Consider the following 26,550-nt stretch of genomic DNA (forward strand, 5'->3'; position numbering starts at 1 on the left):
ATAAGCTAATGGTTTTAATTTTGTCTTCTTTGTTTGAGATTAAACATTTCTGGTTTAATTTGTTAATCAACAAATTGTATTCCTCACTTAATGCAAGGGAAGGTATTTGTTCATCTGAAACAAGATCCATGAAGTTGTCTGAAAGTGAATTCGCTAATTTCCTTCAAAGAGAGTCGGATATTCTTCTACATTTTTTTGATGAAGCAGCAGGTGTTTTCCCAGGATTCATCTTTATAATTTTAACCATAGGAGAAATGTCTACAGCCGAACATACTGCTTCTAATTCTGCCAGGTTTTCTTGTATAGGTGCAAACTCGTCCCTTCCAGAACCACTACTGCCCCCACTTACAGTTTCTTTAAGAACAAAAATCTTTGTGTAACAATTAGGACACAAGGATTTACCTGGTACTAGAGCTACCGGAAACTTCTTTTCTTTCTTCGGATGTTCTAATGAAATTTCTCGTAAACCTTTCGTAATGGTTCGTTTGTGCACAACAAATATTTCGAAACAGATGATTGTATTTAACAAAATATTTAATTTCATGGTACTTGCATATGGAACTTAAATTGCATTCACCCAATCTCAACTTCAAAACAGTTTGTTTCTCTTCACTCAAAAGCATTAACTCTTTGTTGACGGCACCATACGTAGTCTTATTACATTCTTCACGTATGACAATACGTATAGAACATTCCATTTGAAAAAATTATTTACTTTTGACTTGGAAAATGCTTCGTCCATACATACAGCTGCTGAGAAAGCAGCTCAGCACTATCATCATGATTACAAACGTTTGGGTTCAGATGTCAAAATACACGATGCGTTATTAGCAGAATATCAAAGTTGTAGTTTTAACTGCAAATTACTCTAGAATAGAGCATTATTTGCCGCGAATTTCAAAATTTTCAGAGCTTCCCCACTGGAGATATGAGATGTTAAAAATGTCCCATTTTGGGCCCAGAGCAAAGTTTGGAAGCTGGAAAATTCTGAAAAATAGATAATGGGGTTCAAAACTACGTGATTATATTCCCCATGTAGGCAACAACAAAGGGTAGACACCAAAGATCTGATACCTTCCCCCTCCCATTGGTATTTGAAGGTCAAAAATAGCTTTCTTTTTCCAAAATTGGTAGGTAAGTTTCAAGCTTAATTAGACCTAGAGGAAGTGAGTTCAGTAAAAACTTGTAGTGACATGAATTGTAGTCTATATCGTGAGGAACTAATTGTTTTTTTTATTGGAGTCTCTAGCTTTAATAGTTATCGAGATATAGAAAGTAACGCAAACCTCCATTTCAGCNTTTACTCCCATTTTTTGTCCAGTATCTGACAAATGCAAAAGATCTGCTCAGTAGTTGATCTGTTATGTTGAAATCCACATCGATAATCCCCAATAATTTCATCTATGTATGGACTTAATCTTGAGAGAAGAATAAAAAAAGCAAACAAACAAACAAACTCTGTGGCCTGTAGTCCACAAGTGAAGTATATCAACCGAGCGACCGCTCTTGTTGGTGAAGTTAGTGCCAACTTTAGCTGATAGAGGGTGTCGTATGGTCAGCACTGGGAATCGAACCCGGACCTCCGGGTCTGTAGCCAGGAACTGTGACCACTGGACCACAAAGGCTGTACAAAATTTTATATGAAGTTGATAGCAGTGATATTCCCAGATAATTAACTGCACTCAGTTTTATCACCCTTTTTTTAACTGGTAAAATAATAGGCTCCTTCCACAGATCAGGCAAGTCCTCTTTATTCCAAATAGAAGTAATTAGCTTATGGATCTTAGACATAATATTTCACCTCCTACTTGAATGAGTTCCGCCAGAATTTGATCAGTATCTGACAATTTAAACCTCAATTTTGCAATTGTAATGTCAACCTCAGAAGGGCTAGTAACAGGTACTAACGGCTCAGCTGTGTGTGTATATATATCTGCCTAACATCACTGATCCTATATACATTTAATAACTGGGAGAAGTAGTTCTTTCTTTCACTTATTCAAAATGTTGTGGGAATCTGCAAGCAGATCATTCTCGTTCTTTCACTAATTTACTTCTAGGCTGGTAACCCCTCTTAAAGTAATTTATTCCTCTATACAGGTCTCTAATGTTTTTGTTCTTGCTGTTCATTGCAAGCTCGTCAGTTTTATCATTCAGTTATTCCCTCTTTCTATTCCTGAAATGCGTACTGGTTTGCCATCTTAATTGTTTGTATTATCCCCATTTATTTCGCTTGGATCCTGTAACCACTGCAGTTTGACTTATTCTCTTTGGTCGAATAATTTTGTGCATACTTCATGAAACAGTTGCTTATGCGTATTCATTTCATAACCTAGAGTCTTCTTGGTTGAAATTTTTATATTTTTTCTAATAGTTTCCCAAGCATTATTAACATCCACCTCGGTGTCTTAAGTTTTCGAAAGCCATGGACCTTTGTGAGATTTCAACACGATACTGCTCTTTACCTTCTACCTTGTTTAATTTTTTGAGATTGAACCTCACCATATGAACCCTGTGCGTTGTTTACTCTCTGCCAGTCTTTCCTTAACCTTTGCCACCACCAGGTAGTGGTCAGTATCAAAATCTGCTGCCCAGAATGAGTGGATGTTAGGTATACTTGAATGCCATATCCTATCTATCAAAATATGGTAAATTTGATTGTGTGTCTTCCCATCAGGAGACTTCCAAGTAAATTTGTGAGTGTCACGATGTGGGAACTATGTAATTTCGACAGTAAGATTTTTTTGATATGGCTTACTTTGGCATTGAAATCTCCTAACAAAACTGTCATATGGTACTTTGGGAATTTATCAGATACAAGTTCTAGTTCTTCATAGAACCTGTCCTTTATATCATCAATTTTATCTTCTGGTGGGTCATAAACATTCAGAATGATGATATCACACCAGCGACCTCTTAGTATTTTGTAAGGCATCCTATCACTAACGAACTCTATCCATTTAACTACTGATATAATTCTCTTATGTACCTGTACCTAATTCATGATTATCATTCCCATTTCCATTGAAAAATGTATAGTCAACTGCTGGTTTGGTGCCACCCCCATCCCATCTGACCTCCTAAACTCCTACTAAATCTAAGATATCCTGGCACACTCCATTACTGTTCCCAGTGGTGTTTGCAGGCTCATGGATTGTTTGGTGATGGTCTTCATGGGTGAGTTCTAAAATTTTTTAAACATTTTTTGTCGTTTTGCTGCTGCTTGGTCGCCTATAACATTTGTCATCTTCAACTGCAACCTTGCCCTCCTGGAAACCTGAATGCCATTCAAAAAGCGTTGTCTGCTTAAAGAATGTTCTCCAAAAGACTCATGAAGCATTTAAAGGATTTTGGTACCAGATTTACTGAGCTTCATGCAAAACTTGATGAAGACACGTTCCTCGATTTTGCCATCCATCATAGACAAAATGAAACAGGAAGTTGAAGCACTCATCTAAAAACAATGTGTGTTCACAGTGCAGTGTCATATGGCAGACTGACGCAACAGGCTTTCGGAAGTGTGACCTTGGCCTCCCCTCTCATCTTCTTTCACCGAGTCAGTTACAACATTAAGAATCCGGGAACTTTCCGATACCATCTTGCATACTGTGCAGTCTGGTAGAAGTTTACAAACATTTAGGAAGACTGACTGGGACACAATATAGTTTTCCTTCAGCCCTTCCAGACAAATGTGGACTATTATATTAAATCAGGCTATGGCAGATTCCTTTCCAGTTCATTATTCACTGTCATCTGATCATTTAAAGCTATGGAGGCTCTCACAAACTGTGTCATTAAACAAATTACAAACACAGGAGTTTTCCTATAATGATAAAAACCACCTTTTTTTGTTAATGTGGTGTTTTGAAGTATTAAAACCAGGACATTTTGGAACACTTACAAGGAATAACTTCATTTAAAGCATCAGTCATTGACAGTCTCCAAGTTGGCTAACTGCAGAGTGTGTGGAAGACTGCTTACACATACAGGATCAGATAAAAGAGTACTGACATGTAGAATGTTTTAAAAGAAACTTTGCAGTCATAATTACGAAGTAAAAAAATATTTAAATGGATTTATACATAAAGACTGCATGGTATGGAATGTGCCAACAAAAATGGTTACTGACTTAAACAAATTGTGTGATAGTGAATTTCAATTGTGTTACAGCTTGATTGTAGGAATGTGGTTACATACAAGACACTTTAACGTGAATCAAAATAAATGGTGCACAGCTCTGTTAATGACAGAATTATCAATGAGTTGAAACATTCTCCAATTTACATCTTGTATGTGTTAGATTACAGTTTGTCACAGATGTCTAAGACTGAGCATGTTTATTCAGTGTGTTCAGGTTCTGTTATGACTATGTTCATTAAAAATACAAGACGTGAATTCTTTTGAAATTTCACACTCTGTATTCAAAATAGTCTCCTCCTAAATCAATACATAGCTGGAATAGATTGAAAAGTCTTCGAAAACAGTCATTGTACTCCTTTTGTGGAATCGCATTTAAAACTGTGGTATATTCCCCTTTGAATGTCCTGGATGGTGTTGTGACGGCTTCTTTTCATTGCCAACTTAACTTCTGGGAAGAACCAGAAATCTACTGGAGCCAAATCTGACAAATATGGAGGATGATCAAGGACTGTGATCCCTTTTCTGGCCAAAAATCGCGCACGATCTTTGATTTGTGGGGTGGGGCATTGTCGTGGAGGAGTGACCAGGAACCTTGCTCTCGATATTCAGGTCAAATTCGAAGAATTCTCGCCCACAAATGATTGAGGACTCCTAGCTAATAATCAGAATTCACTGTTTGACCTGGCAGAAATTCCTTGTGAATGATTGCTTTGGAATCGAAGAAAACGGTTAACACTGTCTTTACTCAGTCCTTTTGCATGCGCACTTTCTTTGGTTTCGGCTGGCTTCTTTGGGCTCAACCACGCTGCACTCTGCCGCTTTGTGAGAGGCTTATATTGAAAACACTATATCTCGTTACCAGTAACAATCTATTTTGTAAATTCTGTATCACTTTAGGCCGACACACAAAGACAGCTGTACCGACGTCTGTACGGTTCATGTCGCATCAAGTAGTAGAATATAAAGTGTAGTCTTAGCTTTCATATGTGACGCATGCGACATCTACCGTACGCCAGTCGTAGAGCAAAGAAATGTATTTGGTCTCTAGTGTGAAAAGGAGGTCGTACGGCAAAGAAAAATCGTACGACATTTTTCCGTACGACCGATGTCGCTGTGTGTGTTCGAGCCCTAACATGTCTTTGCAGTGTTCCTCTCTGGCATGTTTTTCATCGCCTTACAGCGCGTGCGGTACAAACCGCGCACAGACCTTCCGTTTGCCAAAATTTGATGCACAGTACTTTCCGTTATTCCCAAAAGCTCCTCGATGAGTCTTCCAGAAACATCTGTCTGATGCGATGCAAGGATTTCGGTAACTTTTTTCACATTTTCTTCAGTGCGACTTGTTCTCGGCTTTGATGCACGTGGAGCGTCTTCAATGTCCTCCCTGCCGTCACGAAATACAGCCTACCATCGAAAAATGATCGAGCGAATCAAACAATCACTACCGTACACACTTTTCATCATTTCGTACGCTTCTCCGGCTGTTTTGCCTAACTTCAAACAAAATTTGATATTGGCTCTCCGTTCAGCTGCCATTTTCCGACGAGCGTCAGAACAGTACTGTTACATTCAGGGTCAGAACGGTCAGAACCGTCAGAACACATGATGCAGCGATGCTTGCGCTTTGAAATTATAGACAGCCACAGCTGAAACTTCAAGAATCTTAACGCCACAACTCGCGAACAGATGGCATTGCAGGGCAAAATAAAAAAGAAGAGAGTCCTAACGGATCCTGGACACACCGTGTAGTCTCTTAGGATATATCTTCAGTTTTCAAAATTTGGCTAACGTCATTCTTATGGTCCCAGATGCACTTAAGACGTTCAGGCTGACAATCTCACAACCCTCTGAGCCGTAACGGCCTTTTACAGGGATAGCGCCTTTTTACTGTAAAGCAGTTTGTATTACGTGTAGCTAACGTTTCATTTTGGTTTATCATATGGTACAATGAAATTCTGGAATGAACTACTTGGCTAAATTACATGTTTTAAAGTCTGGGTTTTAGCATGACACAACAAAATCCACCAATTATTGTATTTTTAGTTACAAGGAAAGTTAACGTGTCACAGTATTCTGGAAAGGCTGTCCATATTTTATTAAACTGGAAACAGTTGGGTAAACCAGAAGGAAACAGGAGAGTGGGAAAACCAAGGTTGAGATGGGAAAAATGTGTGTGGCAGGACATAAGAATTTTGGGTATAAAGAACTGGAGGAATGTAGCATCGAATAGAGAAGTATGGCGAGCAATCCTGAGGAAGGCGAGGGCTCACAAAGGGCTGTCGTGCCAGTGATGATGACGATGATGATGATGATGATGATGGAAATAATTGGGATTGCATCGTATCGTTAATAATAGTGTTACTAAACTGAAACAACGAAACGTATAAATTTTAAGGCCGAGGGTACAACCAAGGAAACTGGCAAATACAACGCAACCGCAATTTCCTACAAACGTCGCCAATTTCAGTCAGGCAACTGGTTTCCAGATTATCAGGCGCACACTGAGGAAACTTATGTTTGAGTAGTTGCTCACATCATCTCAAGTGTGAATTTTCGTCCGACGTAATGCATGACTGTATTTTCTAATTTCGTGCACTAATCTTCTGCAGTGGAAGATAATAATACTGATCCTATCATAATATGGTGGTAGTTGAGACGGCGACCATAAGGAAAATATTGGGATCTTAATTAATTTGTTTTAATTAAAGTCAGTCTATTTTAATCAGGAAATATCGCGTTCACACGCAATACGAAATTTTGACATACAGTGCAACAATTTTAGCAGGATAGAAGACACCTGGTGATGGCCATTCAGACTATCATCAGTGGATGATTTCACTACTCAAAACACCTACTTAGAAGAAATTTATTTATTATTCCATATTAAATTCTTTTCTAGTTACACAGACTTTCTGATACAGGAAACTTGAAATGTAACCCCTTGACCAAATAGAATAGGTAGTTGATCAAATGTTGCACTAGACATTCTTATGTACCTGAAAAAAGGCCGCTCTTCGAGATAACTTCAGGGCGTCATACATAGAGTAGAATTTTCCTTTTAAGTTTTTTTATTATAGAATTATTATAAATTCAAAAAAGTCCTAGGCAATTCCCATCCGGGCTTCTACAGCACATTCTTATAAAGATCTTATTCTATAATATCGGTTACCTCGCGATTCTTAATGTAGATTTTAACTTAAATATGAGAGTATGCTGTTAATAATCAGTAAAATTATTCCTTTTACTTTTCTTACATATCTCTTTTATATAAATGTAGGAATGTTTTTATGAAGTAACCGACGCCTTGCAGAAATATTTTTTTCTAGCCTTAAGAGCTCTGTAACTGACTTTGGGTATTCCTTTTGCTGTTCTCAGACAGAATGTCCATCATTGTTGCCCTTTGGTCCTCGTACAGTTTACAGTCCCAGATGATATGTTCCTCCGTTTACAGCCCATCACCATATTTGCATTTGGCCATAGACACAAGGTTAAATCTGTTTAGGATTGCTTTAGACAGGTGTGGTCTGCTCTGGTACGATTTATTGATAAGACGGCACGGCGGTTCATTTTTATCTCGCAGAAATAATGAAAGGCTTGATTGATATCATCTGCCATTTAGGAAACAGGCAACTTGCCCTCCGTGGTCATGACGAAAGGTAATTATGTGGAATTAGTTCACTTGTTGAGGAAATATGATCATGAACTGAATATTCACACCGAGAACAGTACAGTATTTACAGGTTTATTGAACAGAATACAAAACGACCATACTGACTCAATAAGTGACGTAAATTTTGATGAGTTGATTGCTATCAGTTCGTTTATTAGATACCACTGCTTCCCTTACCAAAAACAGTACCGCATGCCACTGGGATCTAGTCATCCGTAGTTTGCTTGTAGTTCCCTTACGGAGACCAGGTTAAAGATGAAAGCTAACAGGTTTCCCTAGAAACCTACTGCCTAGAGTCCATCCATCAAAGTGCCGCAATGGACGTTGTCGTATGCGCTTTTAATGTCAAGGAATAATAAGGCCGATACCGTGTTCCGTTCTTCAAACGCTTTTATTATATTACTGGATGTACTCGGGCATGCTCTCTAGTTTTATTTTATGAATCCTAAATAACAAAGCTGACTCTTAGTGTTGCATTGATACGTGTATATATACACGTATATATAACACTTAGCTGAGGCAATAGTCGCTCTCCTATTTGTCCGCACATAACGACGTACCGGGAATTACAATCTTTCGAATTCTACAACTTCTACTGTACATTGCTTTTCTTCGCGATCCTTAGGTAGACCGCATAATGCGCCATCTAGATACGTACTGTTACCCCTATTTGATCTGCCCGCCCTAACGAACAGGCCAACTCTATTTGGCACGTAATCGCTAGGTGGTGCTGGTGTAGTGTTGTGTTGTTTCAAGAACGACGCGTGAAGAATTGTGATGAAATTTTGAAAATGGCGTCAGTAGAAAATTTATCGAGTAGTGAGTTAAGGCGTAAACTTGCAGAATATGGATATGCAGCAGGACCAATTACGGAAACGTCACGAAAAGTATTATTAAAAAAGTTGAAACTTCTTATGGTGCAAGCGGGACGGTCAAGTGACGTAACGACCACTGGTAAATGGCGTCGAAGTTCATCGCGTTTCAGTTCTGGCGAAGAAGACAATGAGAATGATGATTTGAAAATGCGATTAAACAGCTCCATGCCTCCCCAGAGTTCTAATTTCAGAACCCCAGTACGAAACTTGTCAGTTGAAAGTTTGTCGGATAGTGAGTTAAGGTGTAAACTTGAAGAATATGGATTTCCAGCAGGGCCAGTTACAGAGACATCGCGAAACGTTTTAAAGAAAAAGTTGAAACTACTCATGGCACAGTCGGGAGGGTCAAGTGACGTAACGGTTGCTAGTAAGTGGCGCAGAAGTTCATCACGTTTCAGCTCTGGTGATGAAGACAGTGAAAACGATGATTTGAAAATGCGGTTAAACAGCAGCATGCCTCCCCCAAGTTCTAATTTCAGAACACCAAGAAGAAAATCGACGGGGAGGCTGAGTGAATATTCAGTTACGCCCGGTCGATTGGGTATTCGCAAAGAAATGAATTCCCGAAATGATGTATTCAGTGTGCCGAAAACGTTAATTCCTGAGAGTGATCCGAGTAAAAAGAGGCATTCACATCTTTCTAGCCCAGGCTTAAACCCAGGTTCATTAAGCAATTCTAGTGTCCGCCGTCTTTCATCTCGTCCTACGGTCTCGTCTGTAGTTAACGATGGTTTCGAGACCGGTTCAGATTCTGATATTGACAGCAAGACATTGGAAAGCAATGCCAGTCTGGTACTGCCTACATCTAGTTCTTCAGCAAGTGCACCTTGTTCTTCCTTTCTTTCCCGCCTGTCTTCTGTTAGACCTAAGCACAAAAGCGATTACAGTGGTGGTGATAGTAGTAGTGCTAATACTTTGCTTCGGTTTCGAAAGTCATTTCAGTCAGCAGGCAGTACTACCAACATTGCTGATAGTTTGACAGCAAACAGATCAGCACATTCACCATTCCAGTCCAACTTTGTTAAGAGGCTGTCTGGTACCTTTGGAACTCGAGGTAGGTATGGTAGAACAGTATGGCATTAACCCACTGAAGATATGTAAAATTTAATTCCCCATACAGGTTTCCTAAACTCTTTGGTGGTTTTGTTTTCTGTTCTACACTTTGTGAACCTTACATCTGAACCTTTTAAGATTAAATTTACCCAGAGTTGTAACTTGAGAAGATCATCCCTTTCCTGTTGAGGAACATGTTACTGGAAGTAGATTTCAGGAACTTCTTGAGTTCCAGACTAGTTTGTTTAAAGTTATCCACATGAATTCCTTTATCTTGTCTTGTGAGAGTTGGAATATGATGACTATATGGTAAACAGATCACAGCCATAGTTCAGATCCAGTGATAAGCTATATACTATAGACGCTTTATACCAGCCATTATCACCCTAAATCTGTTGTGAGCGCAGAATGAAAATTTCTAATAATGGGTGGTGGTAAACGAAGTGTAGATTCATACCATTACTTTTTCCATGCAGGTGTGTACCAGGATGATGAAAAATTCTGTAAATTCCATTTTGATTAGTTGGTGGTGTAGAAGTGGACATTAACATAACAGAAGCTTGTGCATTCATATATGTTTCATGATCTCATGGCATTTTAGAGGTAAAATTTTAATATATTTTTGAATTATAAAAGTATAGATTGCCATGTGCTTTGTGTGCATGTATTTATGATGGAACATGGCAGGACATCCATGGAAAAATCCTTTGGAAAATGGCCGGATTTTGTCACTTTATGTACCAAGTTATGGAAGTCTTACTTGCCTATGAAGTGTAGTGCAAATATTTTGATTCAGAGGCTGTGGCTGAACGCTATAATATATGGTTCAATTTCTGATAGTGATGTGTTCAGGCAAACTGATGTGTTACTCATCTGTATGCAGATATATGGGCTTAATTGAATAGAACAACTTTTGTGTGTATGTGCATGCGCACATTAGAATTGTAGTTTACAAAGGCACTGTGTATTGTCTTCTGCCCCTGTGCCCCTATTACATGGGTTTCTTCTTCCACTGAATTATGATTTGATGATGGTATCAATAGTACAGCTATGTGAGTGCTTGTGTAAGTCATTGTAGAAGTGAAATTTTTTTTTAATGTTGAATTTTAAGATTAATAGAATGTTTTATGCTTTGTGTGCATATTTTTTAAGATGAAAGATGGCAGAACATCCATGGAAACCCCCTTTGGAAAAAGGCTGGATTTTTTCATTTTATATCCCAAACTAAGGAAGTCCTAACTGACTATGAAGTGTAATGCAGCCATGGAATCTTACAATTGAGGAGAATATTGAAGTTCAGTACATTGGCCCAGTAATGTGAAGGATTGGGCTAGAGATTGATGGGCGTTAAATGGTGTCTGATTTTGCATAAGTTTACTATACATTGGGTGGCCAGGCTTTGATAGGCTGTGTGAATGTAATATTACATTCTGATTGGCACTGAATGCGGGTGGGATATTGGCATTGTATCCAACAGGTTCTTTATTTCTTTCAGTTGGCAGCGACTGCTTGTTGGTTACATCCAACAATCTGCACAGGAGCTGTATTTTTATTCTTTTCTTGGTGCACATACATCTGGGTTCACAAATCTGCATATGTATCAGTGGGCATGTTTGTTATGAATGCATTCTCGCATAATGTAAGATTACCATAATTCAGGCTGACTTTGTGTTCATGCCTCTGCTGCTTTGTCCAGTTTTTGGTGCTGCATCCAATATGACAGAGTCACATGAAATCATGATGCATGAAAGTGAATCAAGATTCATGGTTGAGTCTTCTCTAACTCTTGTTTGAAAGGTGAACTGCAATCTTGAGAGTGATACATTTGTGTAACTTTCAAGAAGGTGGAGTAATGTCCATATACTTGAGAACAAATCCTGTTGCAAAGTAGAAACTGAAGAGAAATTTCTTCCTATTACATGGAGGCATCTTTTGCTTCGGCATATGCTACAAGTTCCAAGTAGTGTTGGTGTGGCATTGTGTCTGCATCCTCAAAAGAGCAGTTTTCAAGAATATTGCAATTTTGTGCTGGGGAGTTTGTATTTTTGTAGATAGAATTTTTGTATCAACCTGGCACTGACCTTTGATGATTCAGCCAGTCAAGTTCTTGTTATGGGCACATACATACAGATAGAGGGCATTCCAAAAGCCATTTTTTTTTGGTATTCAGGGATGCTGAAAACCTTTAAGTCTGTCATAATCTTGAGATTGGTTTTTTTTTGCGACCAGAGTGCTTTCTCAGACTGTGTAAATGAAGGAATAAAATATGAAACTGTATTTAATTCATGTTAGTAAAGTGACAGTCAGTTTACATTACACATTAAATGTTATCAGCTGCAATTTGCAATTTATGCTGTAATCTGTACAATAATATGAACATCTGGCAAGAAGCATAGATCAGAAGTCATGAAAATTTACCTTCTTATGAGTATTACACTGGGAGATGATTTGGTGGTGGGCCACAATTCATTCATCTGGTGTGGTGGGAGGCTCACATTCTATGCACATCAGCCCACACAGTGTTTGTTTTAACTCATCTTGTATCAACAGGCCAGTAGTGTATGCCAGCCTTTCTGAACCTTTTAACCATGGAGGAACCTTGCATAAAAATTAGTGTTAGTAGGCTCTGGATTTAATGTAAATAAAGGTTATAAACTGATCGTAATTAGTGCTGTTTACGACATGAACATTTATTGACAGTGTTGAATAGTAAGTTTGCTGAAAGTAATATGAACAAAAACGTCATCTGCATCATCAAAAACATTTGCTGCACAGATACTTAATTCTGAGTCAGACTTTTGGTAAGCACACACAGAGTTCATTTTGTACTGAAATGAGATGATTTCTATGAGTATCTTTGCTCTTGATGCTTGTTAAACAAGAAAAAGCTTGTTCACACCTGTAAGAAGTTGAAAATTACAGCACTATGTTTATTACTGTCCTGTGAATGGCAGGATACTCTTCTTTCATGGAAATCCAGAACTTGCCAGTAAATCTCATCTTGAGTGTTTAATCAGACTGCAGCTCTTCCTTTTCTCTTAAAGTCAAGTTCTCAGACTGAGCAGATGATTCAGACTGAGGGTTCCTCAGCCACTCATACACTTGTGTTGAAAGGGAAAGAAAATATTGTTTAATTTTTGTTCCACAGTTCTTTAGGGTGGTGTTCAATAAGACTCATTTATGCATTTGTGCAGTTTGCCACAGTTGAGGGACAAAAAATAGGACAACTTGAATAACCAGTCCATGTAAAGCCCAATGATAAGTAGCTTTCATTGTAAAGATGGACCTTTTTTTGTGTCCATTGTTGCACTCCTGTAGTGAAATTTGTCAGAAGCTTGTGATTCCTCATCACTATCATGAGAATTGTCTGTATGCCTAGGACTGAAGTCACACGCCTTTTCTTAAAAAATTCCTGTATGGGACCGTCAGACATTTCTGTAAACCACAAGGGTTAATAAAATGTAAAAAAGAATGGCATAATAGATATAAAGGTGGGCCTGGCCCGTATGGTTGTGAGATGTGGAGGTTTCTACATTTTCTAGGCAGTTGGCTCATAGATGGCTGTAAGGTTGTCAACCTTATACGCTGGCCACCTTTTACCCCCAAGAATATTCCTGATACTCATTTCTGTTAGAGGCTGAGTTGACCCCAGGGCCATAGTGCGGCTGGAAGGATTAGGTAAATTGCGGGATTCGATCCTGCAACCTTCTGGCTTGTAGCATAGTGCCTCAACCAACTACGCTACCGTGTGCCCCATATCGCACCTAGGTAACATTTCTTACTGCTTTCAGTTGTAATTATTATTATAGTAGTAGTAAATAGGTAATATTGTACTGTAGCATCCTGTCGCACATCACTTATTTAATCCTGTTATTGTCCATCTCACACGCAGGATTTTTTAAGATGTAAGAGGAAATTGCTGCATTGCAATGCAAATATAAATTTTAACAAAACATGCTTAAAATGAAGACAGTCCAAAAATATGCACACATAAAAAACACCAACATAACATACCAGCTAAAACACAAGCACAGACATTACAAATAAAAAATGAAATAAAATTTGTTTATAAAATGAAACACCAGCTTAACGGGGATCTTTATCACGTGTATATGCCAAGCACACACATGGAAATATAACTGGAATAACCTAGAACAATAGATAAATAAAAAAAATATGGAGGAAAATGAAAATAATAAACCAAAAATAACAACAAAAAATATCAACATATCCAAAGCACAAATAGAAAACACAACAAAAGAGAAGAAATTACCCCATAGTAATAAACCACAGACACATTTTACACAAGAAGAGATACAATTATTAAATGAAGGACTGAAATATAATTTGCACTATGAACGGAAAAATTAGTTAGAAACGTTAGCATTAGAAGCAGAAACTGTAATAAATAAGCTTTGCATAACAGTGTAACCGATCTGCCAACCCCAGCTGAATTTAATTTAGTAGCATGTTTTGATCCATGTAAATTAACATATTTGGTTAGGTTTACTTGTTACATACAGGAAATGGATGAGAGGTACATAGGTTATTTCTTCCCCTCAAGAAGGAGTTTTAAGCCAAACTCTCCTATGAAAAAGACAAAAGAAAAATGACTGGTCAACACAGATGTGAAGTGAAAGAGGAAGCTTGGCCCTTTAGAAAGTCACACAAAATTTTACTTGTGTGAATCCTTTGAGAATACAGTATGTGACAGTTTTGAACCCATAACTTAAAAGATGGGTGGTCTCTCAACCCCAAGCCAAGCTTAACATTTGTCAAGCTACTGACAGGATTTACGTTAAGTTTTAGCGCCTAAATTCCCTGTAATACCTAAACGGATTGGGGGAATACTTAATTAGTGTACTCCCATTTTTTGAAAATGACCAGTCCTCCTAATTTAGGGAGTTGACTTGTGGACCGAGATGACTCCGAGTGTTTCGAGGAGAAGGGAGTCTGCTAAAAGTCTTATTCCAGATCGCAAACCAAGCAGACGCAAATTCAATCTAGTGCTGTAGTGGTGTCCCTTATGGACAACAGTTTAATAAAGTGTCTTGTGGAACAAGATGTGTGTGTTATAACAGGAGTTCCCACTTCCCTTTCTGAGCGAGACCCTGCCAAACGACCCGAGGACAGAATCTTAGCTCTACTGGAGAACTAGATACCCACAACTGCTACCCCCTTATCAATCCTTCACACCTTTCCTAAATATGTAAACTGATGGTAGCAGTTTACTGGCGCCCAAACAAAACCCATTACCCTAAAGATTAGAGGTGTGCGAGTATGATAAGTGAAGAAGGGTAAAGCCAGCTGTAGCCGCCATCCCCCATAGCAGTCCAGCAGCCGAAGATGACAGTAAAGTAAGTAGACACAATGAGCGAGCCGTTATAATATGACGACCGACGTGTCAGGGTGGAAGTCTCACTGAGTGTGTAGAGACCAACACGAGAGGACAATAGAAGAACAAGGCGCCCGACGCAGAGTTGCACTGAGTGGGTAGAGGTGACATGCAAAGATAGTTAGAAGATGTAGCCCAATGTAAGGGCTAACAACAATTATAATAATATGGCGCCGGACGTAGAGGCCCAGTGAGATGATTATAACAGAACCACATCATTATAGACTATTAAAAAGGTCGACCAGCAAATAGACTTGAAAGGATTCTGACGATGGTGTATACTGTACTTCTTTTGGCTTATTTTGGACTTCACCCATCGTCTGGTATGTAAAAGACAAAAGACCACAGAGTTTCAGAGACTGGATCTGGCTCTGGCTCTGGCTCTGTCTTCAGGTGGATAGGGAAGGATAAACCTACTCAGTTGGGCTCGTTAGAAAGAGCTAGTCTCAATCACTGGACAAACCCTGGTCTGTAGAAAAACAACCTATGAACAACTGACAACCGGTTCCATCATTGGGAGAAAAGAATAAAATCACAGTAAAAACAAGATAGAAAATTTGTGCCAAGCATGCACTTGTCAACAATGTAAAGAAACAGAAGTATAGGTTAATTTCCATGAATTCAGTTAAAAATGGAAGTAAAAACTGGATAATGCATGCCTAATCTGCGTGGATAAAGAATCATGCCACAATTTTTCTGTCATGTTTTTGCTGTGATTTTATTCTTTTCTCCAACTGATGGAACCGGTTGTCGGTTGTTCATAGGTTGTTTTTCTACAGACCAGGGTTTGTCCAGTGATTGAGACTAGCTCTTTCTAACGGGCCCAACTGAGTAGGTTTATCCTTCCCTATCCACCTGAAGATGGAGACAGATCCAGTCTCTGAAACGTCGTGGTCTTTTGTTTTTTACATATCAGACGATGGGTGAAGTCCAAAATAAGCCAAAAGAAGTACAGTCGACCAGCAAGATAATAAGAACATTATAAGAGAGAAAAAAGATTGGAAATTAATAACATAAGAAACAAATGAAGAGGAAATGAAGTCACCATAACAAAAGCAAGAAAAAGGAAAACCATAGCCATACTAACCGAAAAATACCAGTGGAAAGTAAACAGCTTTATGCAAGATAAGCAGTTCACAGTACCTAACAGTCCAACACAAAAGTATCAAAAAACTATAAAACGAACACTAAAACATTATAAAACAAGGAAATACACAGACAGTGTTTTTGAGGTAACTGGTACACATGTTTATGATTCATCTACATAACAGATCTCTCATGCCTGGCTCCTGTGGTTCATTAGTTATCACTATATCTATTTATTCTTAGTTTATTTAATGACACTTTCATTTCCAAAGATAATGCATGGAGATTTGTTCCATGTTACAAATTTTGTTATAATAAAGATGATTTTGTATGGAATATATTGTAACAAGAACAAGAATGACCTCTGTTAACCACAATTAAATTTGACTGCAATATCAAAATAAGCCAAGACTGAGTATAAGGGCAAGGTAAAGTTTTTCTTGTTCTTAATTATGCACCATGCTATGAAGATGTATGGGGAGTGGAGGTATAGCTCCACCAGTGTTAATGTTGGCACAAGATGGAGGTGAGTGGTCAGCTTCATGCCCTTGCTGCTTTACCTCAAGGGAATGAGCCTTTGTTACCCATTGAATAAGAGACTGTGGGCCCCCTTGCCGGTCAGGATGCTGTGGAGAAGAGAAAAATCCCTTGGCATTTGCAGGAATCAAATCCCACTTTCTCAGCCATCCAGCCTGTAGCCCTGAGTATTGCTGCTTGAGCAGTAAAAAGGTGTCTGAGCTGAGGTGTTCAGTTCAGTTTGTACAGTTCACAGTGCAACTTAAACCATGGAACTATTTATTTTGGAAGCCAACCCATTACATAGCACTCAGAATTGTTTGATTATGTGGAACAAAAATATAACATCCAGATAATAAACTTTACCTTGCACTGTCTTGAAGTTGATGTTAGTGTGTAAATAGTGAAACACAAAATTAGTCTTGGAGTAGTTATATTATGGGCTCTGAACAAGATAAATATTCTCGGCTGAATAGTTCCTGCATTTATTGGCATATTGATGTAAATGACTCATTTGATTTGCCAGGATCTACACCATCGAGCATCTTTGATGTGAAGGAGAACGATGATGTGTCAAACTCACCTGATGGCCTTTTCAACCCCTCCAGGTACTTTTGTTACACAGTTACATTTCATAGTCTGGTATGTACATTAAAAGAAGAGTAGGGGATATTTTAAAATTTTTTAGGTGTTGGCACTAAACGTTTGAACATTCTCAGTTTTAGCTGTTTTTGGATGAAGTAATTTTTAATATGAAAGAAATTATAGCCATCTACTGAAGTATCCACTGACTGAAAGTAGTTTATAAAAGAAGTAGATGTATGTACTTTGGTAAGCAGTGAATGATGTTACTAAGGAAATTCCATATAGTATCTGTTGAATGCCAATTTCAGTTTCAGTTATTGAAGATCAGGATTGAGAATTTAGTTGCTTAAATGTTTCTGTTAATTGTAGACTGAAGTTAAGAGAAACTAAATTATTTGTGTTTTTTAATTTGTTTGTGTTCCTTTTGCTTGGATTTACATCATTGTTCAGGATACAGTAGTGTTCAGTTTGGCAGTACTACTTAAAATGCCTAATATTTTTTTTCATCAGACCAAAAACTGAAGAAGCTTGATTTTTTCTGTTGTTGGCTGGCGTTCAGAGAAACTGAACTTCTTGAGTATTTAATTGATTTGTGTTCCTTTTGCTTGGTTTTACATCATTTTTCATTATACAGTAGTGTTCAATTTGGCAGTACTACTACACATGCTTAATATTTTTTTTTTCATCAGACACAGAACTGAACAAGTTTGATTGTAGCTGGAGGAGCTAGAATGTTTGTTTCTAATTTGAAATTCACAAAAGCTGTTCTGAGCTTGATTTCTGTGCAGTAGATTGGCATGAGAACAGAGTTATCACAAACTGCAGCCAATGCAGAAGTAATATGAAACATGTTATATTTTAGCGTCCTGTTGCACTGATTTAAGTCCATGATTTATTTCAACCGTCTTCCAGTGCAAACACTCATCTATCTCCTCTTCTCTCTTGCACTACGTGTTTCGGCACAAAAGTGCCATATTCAGGTGCTTATTCAATCTACGCCAAACTAGTTCATTGCATGCCTTGTCTTCATATTAAAATAACTAAAATATATATTTATCAATATATCAGTGGAAGACGGTTGAAATAAATCATGAATATGAAACATGTTTGATGCGTTATTTCCTTAAAGAATGTATGAGTAACAGTTGAGCGCATGTGCTGCTGCTTCCCCATACGTTATCTGTAGACAGTGTGAAAATTAGTAGTGCCATTGCATTTATGTATGTAGTTTGAGAGGTGGTCTCTAATTCTTGTTTTTGAGTCCAGAATTATGTCATTTCTTTGTGGTGACAAGGTCAGTTTATTGGTGAGAATTTTTTAATTCTTCAGCATAGTCTCCATGTTCTTGATTGTGCTGTGCCAGTCCACTGTATGGTAGACTTCATGTTCTGATCTCTAAAGAACGTTTCTGGTTTCCCTGCTTCTCCTTTGACGTTTTCAGAAGAAACTTCTACTTTGTAAGAACTCTTTTGGTGGTGTGTAAGATCCAGACTGCATGGCAGTTAACACCTTTGTTTAACTGATTGAGCACTTCAGTTTTGCAGCAGGTGTGTCTGGATGTGTGCTGTCGTGAAGCATGAGAACAACTTCACAGCCTTAATCTTAGTAGTTTCTTCTGTTGGCTGATAGTAATTTGTTACATAGCACATCACAGCATTTTGTACTCTTGATTGAGTCTACCTGTTCATGAAAATCAGGAAGGATTTGCTTTTCAGAGTTGTAGGAAACAATGAACATCAGTTTAATGACACAAGCATAAATTGTGAATTTTATGTGCAGTAGCAGTAGGTTAAGAGCTCTTGATTTAATTTCTAAACAATGCCATATTTCTGATTCTGTCTTGCTCAGCCACTCAATTCGCAGCATTTTATGGAACCCAGAGTTAATTATTCTAAATCAGATGAATCCAGTCCAAACACTTGCATCTTATTTCTTTAAAATCCATTTTAATATCCTCCCATCCACATCACCGCCTTCTTACTGTTTTCCTTCCTTCAGATTTTTCCACCAAAACATTGTATGCAGTTCTCTTCCATTTGTGCAACATGCCCTGCCCATTGCATCGACCTTGATTTGACCACTCTAGTAATATGTGGTGAGGAGTGTACTTCATTCCTCTTAGGTCCAAATGTTCTCAGCACCCTGTTCTCAAGTACCCCCAGTCTTTGTTCTTCCCTTAATATGAGATACCAAGTTTCACATCCATACAAAACAAAGGAGAAGTTATAGTCCTGCTTACATTCCTTCAGATTGGGCACAGTCTTTTAAATTATGATGTTTGTTATATGGTGATGCAGTGTCTGTACACAGTGTAGTGTATCCTTTATTTTACATGTGCTAGTATAAAATCTGTTGTGACTTCCTTATGTTTCATGGCATGTTGTGCATCATCATGGAAGATGATCAATTCTTGCATTTCTTAATAATGCTGGGGTTACCAGGTGTATTTAACTGACAGAATTTTATGAAATCCTTGTGATCATGTCATTCATATTGTCTTAAAATTCTGATAATATCTGAATAACCATTTTGGATTTCAGTCTGTAAAGCCTCGGAAGTTTTTCAATTATCTGTAAAGACTCTGTTTCACATTTCTGCAGTGGTAAAAATGGTGAATGTTACTGATATAGTCCACTGCTTGGTCATTTGTTGAAACCATTTGTAGACCCCACTAAGTTTCATGCGGTGTTTCTTGTCTTGGTGAAAATATGTGTAACTATAATTTACAAGACATGTGTTGTTCAGTGCAGTATTTACAGTGGTTCGACAGAAATACAGAATGCTCCCAGCTGACTCATTGAAAGAGTAAATGAGCAAAAGTTAATGGAAATGAACTGTGCATTTCTTGTCATGATGGCATTCCTGCAGCAGAGTGTATGTCAGTGTATGATCTGCTGCACCATGGCATTAGTCAGCTGAGCATCTGTTTGAACAAAGTTCTGTATGTCAGATGTGTTGCTCTGTAGATGGCCTTTATTGCATGCTGTTCATACTGGGTGTCATGAAACTCAGTCACTTAGTGTGTGAATTTATGTGTATGTCATTGAATGTGGTGACATGGAAGGCTGTACAAACCAGCCTGTTAGACTTTTTTTTACTGTCATCCAAACAGTTACTGTGCAGAATTAAAAAACATCAAATTTAGGAAAAAATTGTTGATAAATAATAAAGTTTGGAAGAAGGGGTAATGTTCTTTCGAGCAGTGTCATCTTCGTAGACAGGAAAGTTTGTAAATTATGTTTGCTATTATAGATCTCAAGCTGTGGATTGAAAGAAATAACTAAGAAAGGAAAAATGGTACTCTTTGATGCAGATCAAACATTTAACTACAGTTGTATGGCTCAGAACTGAAATCAAACTCAGAGCAATTAGATATAGTAACCAAACATTCTAATCCCTTTTCAGTACTAGCTTGTTCTATAGTATGTTCACTATGTAAACTACTTTTTGCAGAAAATTATTATGGGGTTGCATGTGCTTCTTCCGTACAATTGTATAGAAATAAGTATCTGCCAGAACGATTGAGTTTTGAAAAATTAATCATGACATTGCAGTATCAAAGTTCGTGTAGTGTAAACCCAGATTAAGCAAGGTAGAATGGCCTGGGCTGACAATGAACTTGAATACAAAACATTATTAATTCTATAATGAGATAATGCTGCATTTGAGGCTTGTTCAGGATTGACTTTTTGAATTTAAGATTATTGCTAGTGGGGGGGGGACTAAGTCCCTTGTACTGCGGCCACTTCTGGCCTATCAAGATGAGAATTTTCTCAGATAGATCAGTTTATTCACCATAATCACAATTTATAACAGTCAGTAGTTTTTCACATTGCACTAGAGTGTGCTTATCTGTGTTTAAATTGCATCCATTTTCAGTAACAACTTTTCACAAATTATTTTATTTAAAAAATTATAAAATTTAGGGCCATGCCCTTTTTCACTTTTGGCGAAATTAAGGGGGAGGAAGGGGATGAGAGGTATTTTGTTTACAAATTGATTCATGTTAGTGTTGTCACCCATTATAATACTGGGTAGTTTGTGTACTCTGTGCAGAGCAGAAGCAAGTTTCTGAAAATTCTCGAAGTTGAAGCCTGAGAAATCAGTGTTTTAATCAATATCAAGATATTGTTTTTCTCAAATTGATCTCCTGCTGACAGTAATACACTTAGAGTGCAGGTGTGCACCCATTTGCAGGCGGTTGGGCTTCTCGCCTCAGTCAGATCTGGCTCAGGAGTTCAAAACCACAGATGATGAGGTGAAGTTTGGATGCAACTCTCAGTTTGTATCCATGATTCTTCTGGCCGTGGCGGCACTGTTTTTTACTGTACTGGCCATCATGTATGTCAGCATGCGATCGAGGGATGCTCTCAACTTTGGCTTAGAGGACAAGGGTGAGTTCGGTTGTTCACATGTCACTGAGTTGAACTATGGAACTGAAAGCCGGATGATGACATTTTATTCTTTCTTGCAGCAAATACCTTCCCAATCTGTCCACAAGAGGTGGCTGGGGCCAAGTCTGTTACATCTGAGGTGAGGAAGACTTGTTCAACCATCTGTAAAATTAATTGACCACAGAATGGATTGTGGCAGCTTTTGAGAGTTGTTTTGCCACAGGAAATTCTGATCTTGAAAAATACTAATGGAACATTACAAAATATGATGTGTGACAAAATATCTGCATATTGCACATTCTGCCTTAGAGACAGTGCTATGTTTTTAAGAGAATTGAGAAACTTCCTTGTTGTATTTATCGTTGCTGCAAACAGAAGGGCTTTTGAAGAATGCTGTCTTCTAGGGTGTGGTGCTGTGTAGGTATTTTGTTAACCAGTGTTACAGAGGAACATATCACCTGCATCTTCAGGGTATAAGAAATCTGCGAGCAATGAACCGGCATGAGCTGATGTCGGTAGACAGTGCCAGTCAAGACACCCCGCTAAATAAGAACAGGAAAGGAAGGGAGAGGGGCCACATGGAAAATCAGTAGAGGGGAAGAGATGGGAAGGGTCTGTGGAAATGGGCCAGCAGGTAGCAGGCCAGAGCAGGTATAGGATCCTGTTGGGGGGGGGGGAAGGGAAAGGCAAGGTTACCGTGACAGCAATGACCCAATAGCTGTGTGGCTAAGCTGCCAGCCGTGCCTTGACCTGCGTAGCCACATCCCAGAAGACAGCATTCTTTGCAGTCACCGCCGTGAAAACCTCAAATCTTACAGAAGGGCTTTTGATTTTAGCACGAGTGAAAATTGTCTGTGAAAAGTGCTGCTGTTTTGGAATGTCTTTCTCACTGTTTCAACCACAGCTTTAACTGATATTCAGTTTAGAGTAACCTTTGTAAAAGGATTATGAGAAATTACAGTAATATCAAGTAGCATCATTTCAAGTTGTGAAGCTGAACTAACACACCAAGGTTTAACAGCGAATGAAGTCAGCAACGTTAATTTATGATACCTACTTCTGCTGGTATATTCAGACAGTACATCAGACACTGCAAATATATTGTCACATGTTAGTGACTAGACATAGGCTTTGGATTGATAATTGGATTTATTGAATGCTTATAACTTGTAACTGCAAATAACTGTAACATTCACAATGATGTATACATTCTACAGAGCACAAATACTACAGCACATATAAAGTCTTCTGTTTGTTCACTAGTCGTTGCTAAGTAGCGGCTGCTCACAGTGCAACTGAAGACTGACTCAACTGCTGCTGTTGGTGGTGGTCAGTAAATGGCCTTGGCAAGGACTGAATAGAAGGACCTGCTTCCAACAGTTCCAATGTTGTCGCAGGCTGATTTGTTGCTGTAGAAATGTGTTAGCTGTGCCATTGCTTAGCAACAGTTTCATCTTGTTATTCCACTATCTGGCTTCCAGCTCTCATGTCACAATTAGTTGGATATTTACATGTCAGTTTGTACAGTATTAGAACTAGTTGAAGTATGGAAGACAGCATGCTCCTTTGTCCATTTGGTGTGTGAAAAGTTTGTACTTTAAGCAACTTCAGACACAGGTGCTTGTTATGCCCACCATCCAATAAGGTAAAGGTAATGCCACTGTGCTTAATTAATTAAGCCTCACACCATGAAGATGAATGGGGGCGTGGAGATACAGTTCTATCATTCTTGATCTTGACATTAGATGGAGGTGAGTGGTCAGCTTCATGCCCTCCCTCCTTTACCTCTGGGAAAGGAGTCGTCAGCACCAGGAGGTTTGCTGGTCCCCAGAGTCAGTGTGGATACTGTGGAAAAAAGAAACATCTCTTGCTGCTGCCAGGGATCAAACTTTTCCTTAAGAGATGTTCATAAACAAGAGTGTTTTTAAAAATATTTTTGTGGTTTGTCCAGGTGATACAAATTATGAGTGGCTTACAGTCTAGTCAAACAGGGAATGACACTGTAATTTTTGTTTCCTTACAGGAACTCTGTGTGGATCATCAAGAACTGATGCCTGCTGTGAAGATGGCCAAGCTTCTGCATCCTGTGTTGAATCAACGGGCTATCAGCCAGCAGTGTTATGGTGGACATGCTGCTATGATGACACACAGTGATGTCATTAAGTGGCTGATGAAGAAGGATACAACAGTGCGTAATATTATGACATATTTTTAATATTTTCAAGCTCTGTCACAAGAAATTTTAGCTTTCCTGCTTATTCAGTCATTGGCTTTGCTTTTTTGATTTTAAATTTTGAGTACTCTGAGAATATATGATTATTACGTGACATGTGCATGTCTGTAAGCTCAACTTTAGCCAAATGGATTTTCATGAATGAATGTGTCTAAAATGTTTAAACAAATTCCAGTTTTTATCAGACAGTGACTGCCACTTCTTTTCACTGTCCAGCTTGCTCATGCAACCCTGTACTCTCATTTAAAGGTATCATAGGCAGAAGAAAGTGAAAAACTTAGAGCTCACAAACAGAACTGTTTTGTAATGCACATTTATGAGAATAGTATTGTGTAGAGTGTTTTTTTGATATGTTTGAAGTTTGAAGTACAGACACACTTTTTGTTATAATACTGTGATGCGTTACCATACGTCCACCGCGACAGCCGCTACAATCGGAACAGACACTTCCACTACAACGAATACATGGAAATTGTGGAGTTCCCGCAGCGACAAATCGTAGCAACGAATTGTCGTTGAGTAACAACGGATGAGACGAAATACGTTACAAGTGTAGTCTATAAGGAACGTTCCCAAAGCAACGGATTGCTGAACAGTGGTAATGGAAACATGAGAAATGATGTCTGGTATCCGGTCCGCATAACCTGTGTATAAGCAGAGCTTACGACACGTACAGAGCATTGAGTATTGAGAACGAGACAATCTTGGGATAGCCGCCGCCGAAGACCGTTGAGCTCCAACCACGGCCACGGATAGTTGAGATGTCGCATTGGAGTATTGGGCCAGAACTCAAGTGACACTGCAAGTGGTGATAATTGTAAGGTGTGTAAGAGTGAGTGTCCAATAAAGATTCGCTAAATCCGAGACCCACGTGAAGTTATTTGTTGCATGACGTACCCAACACATGACAATACCGTTAAGTGAGAATTTCGGAGATGTAGAAAGATTTGATGGCATACAAATGCTAATATTTTGGTCATGTGTTATGTTTTCATCCATGTATAATGCCTTCAGAGGATTTCCATTTCACCCCCCACCCCCGGACATAATGTTGTACCAAAAGTAATCATCAACCTTTTTAGTAGACTGAAATAGGAAGCATTGGCTTCAGTTCTGGGTGTTGTGTGTGAAAACCAGGTATCCCAATAGGTTAGTAGGAACGTGTTGCCTGGATTTGTGTATCTTAGCAGTAACACTGAAATAATGCTGCAGCACTCAAAAACATAATGTGGCTGCTTCTGTAAACCTGACAGAATAACTGAAAATTTGATGCTTCTGTGCTTATCTACAGTGTTATCATGACATTTAATTCTCTTTGCTTCTTGTATTTTATGTCAGGCAGGCAGCAGTTGAGTTCATACTTCATATTTATAATTATTTGTGTTACATCCCCATGTATTGCATATTTGGCATTGTTTCCCACTTTTTTGTGATATGAAACTATCTCTATAAATGAAGTGAGTTTCAAAAGGTCACTTCAGTAATACATGAATGTTCCTGTATTTGAACACTGGGATTGTGGGTTTGATTCTCACTAGGGGCATACATGTTCTGTTTCTTCTGTTTGTTTTGTCCTATGTGAATAGGACCCTTGCTAGCTATGGGTGGATCATCTGCCTAGTGATCCTGTACAACCTTCGGAAGATTAATATTTTTAGAAGTTTACTTTTAATTAGGACAGGCCAGAGCAAATGAACCCTAAGCTAGAATTGACCAAGGAGAAGAATAAGAAAGGACAAAGAATGTGTTTATTTCTCAATGAAATGCAGCATGGAGAAGGTTGAAATTAGTTAATTATTTCCAGTGCTGTAGCTGGGATACAATTTTTGGTGGTACCCACCATTACTTCTGGTAGTGCATGATTTTCCTCTCCTCCACAGCATCCAGACCAACTCTACCCAGCCTCCTGTCCAATGGGTACTGGGGGCTTTTTCCGTTTGGTTAAAGCAGAAGGGGTGTGAAGCTGTTCCCTCACCTCTATCTAGTGCTGAGGTCAAGAAAGTTGAAGCTATACCTCCAATCATCTCACATCTCTTCACGGCATAGTGCTTAACTAATTAAGCACAGGGGCAGCTTTACTTTACATTACTGCACTTTACTTTACTGTAGTTTACAATTATTGCTGCCTTTTGTTGTTGGATATGGGGTTCTTACAATAATGCCTAAAGAGTATGGTATCCTGGGTTGTAACACCTTGTAGTTCAGAAAAAGCCCAGTATTTTGGTGGAACATATGACCTCCATACTTAGGGCTGAAGAGTAAGCTAAGTAGTAAAACAGCAAAAAGCAGATAGCAAGCAGAGATCTGCTTGTTAAAGCAGTAAAAAGCAGTCACAAATTTGCAGCAAGGAAATAAGACTAGTATGTGGCATACCCATCAATCACAACTTTTGTTTTTAATAACCTTTATGAGACGGGCCGTTTAAATTGCCGTAATCACAGCAGGCCAGAGTTAATTTAAATATCCGCCATTGTAGAGTATTAAAAATTGTAAGCATGTTACTGAAAATGCTGTGATTTCTACAATTTTTGTGATAAACGAACGAAATAAACGCTGCTTTTATCTAGAAGGAATATAGAATCAGATATTGTAATTTACAGATT

The 26,550-nt window shown here is 38.5% G+C and overlaps 1 protein-coding gene across 4 annotated transcripts in view; it reads left to right on the plus strand.

Moving 5' to 3' along the window:
* The first annotated feature begins 8,544 nt into the window (after positions 1-8,544).
* LOC111870442 overlaps positions 8,545-26,550 on the plus strand; it is a 51,298-nt gene continuing 33,292 nt past the window's right edge. For all 4 annotated transcript variants that reach the window (XR_002843851.2, XR_002843850.2, XM_023862743.2 and 1 more), the window contains exons 1-5: positions 8,545-9,739; positions 17,262-17,343; positions 21,518-21,714; positions 21,795-21,853; positions 23,738-23,902. Coding sequence is in view for 2 of the 4 variants with exons in the window: in XM_023862743.2 (XP_023718511.1) it covers positions 8,602-9,739; positions 17,262-17,343; positions 21,518-21,714; positions 21,795-21,853; positions 23,738-23,902 (1,641 nt within the window). In the remaining 2 variants the exon portion in view is untranslated. The remainder of the gene's footprint in view (positions 9,740-17,261; positions 17,344-21,517; positions 21,715-21,794; positions 21,854-23,737; positions 23,903-26,550) is intronic.

This window comes from Cryptotermes secundus, unplaced genomic scaffold (genome assembly GCF_002891405.2).
Source record: "Cryptotermes secundus unplaced genomic scaffold, Csec_1.0 scaffold1558, whole genome shotgun sequence".
NCBI classification, from domain to species: Eukaryota; Metazoa; Arthropoda; class Insecta; order Blattodea; family Kalotermitidae; genus Cryptotermes; species Cryptotermes secundus.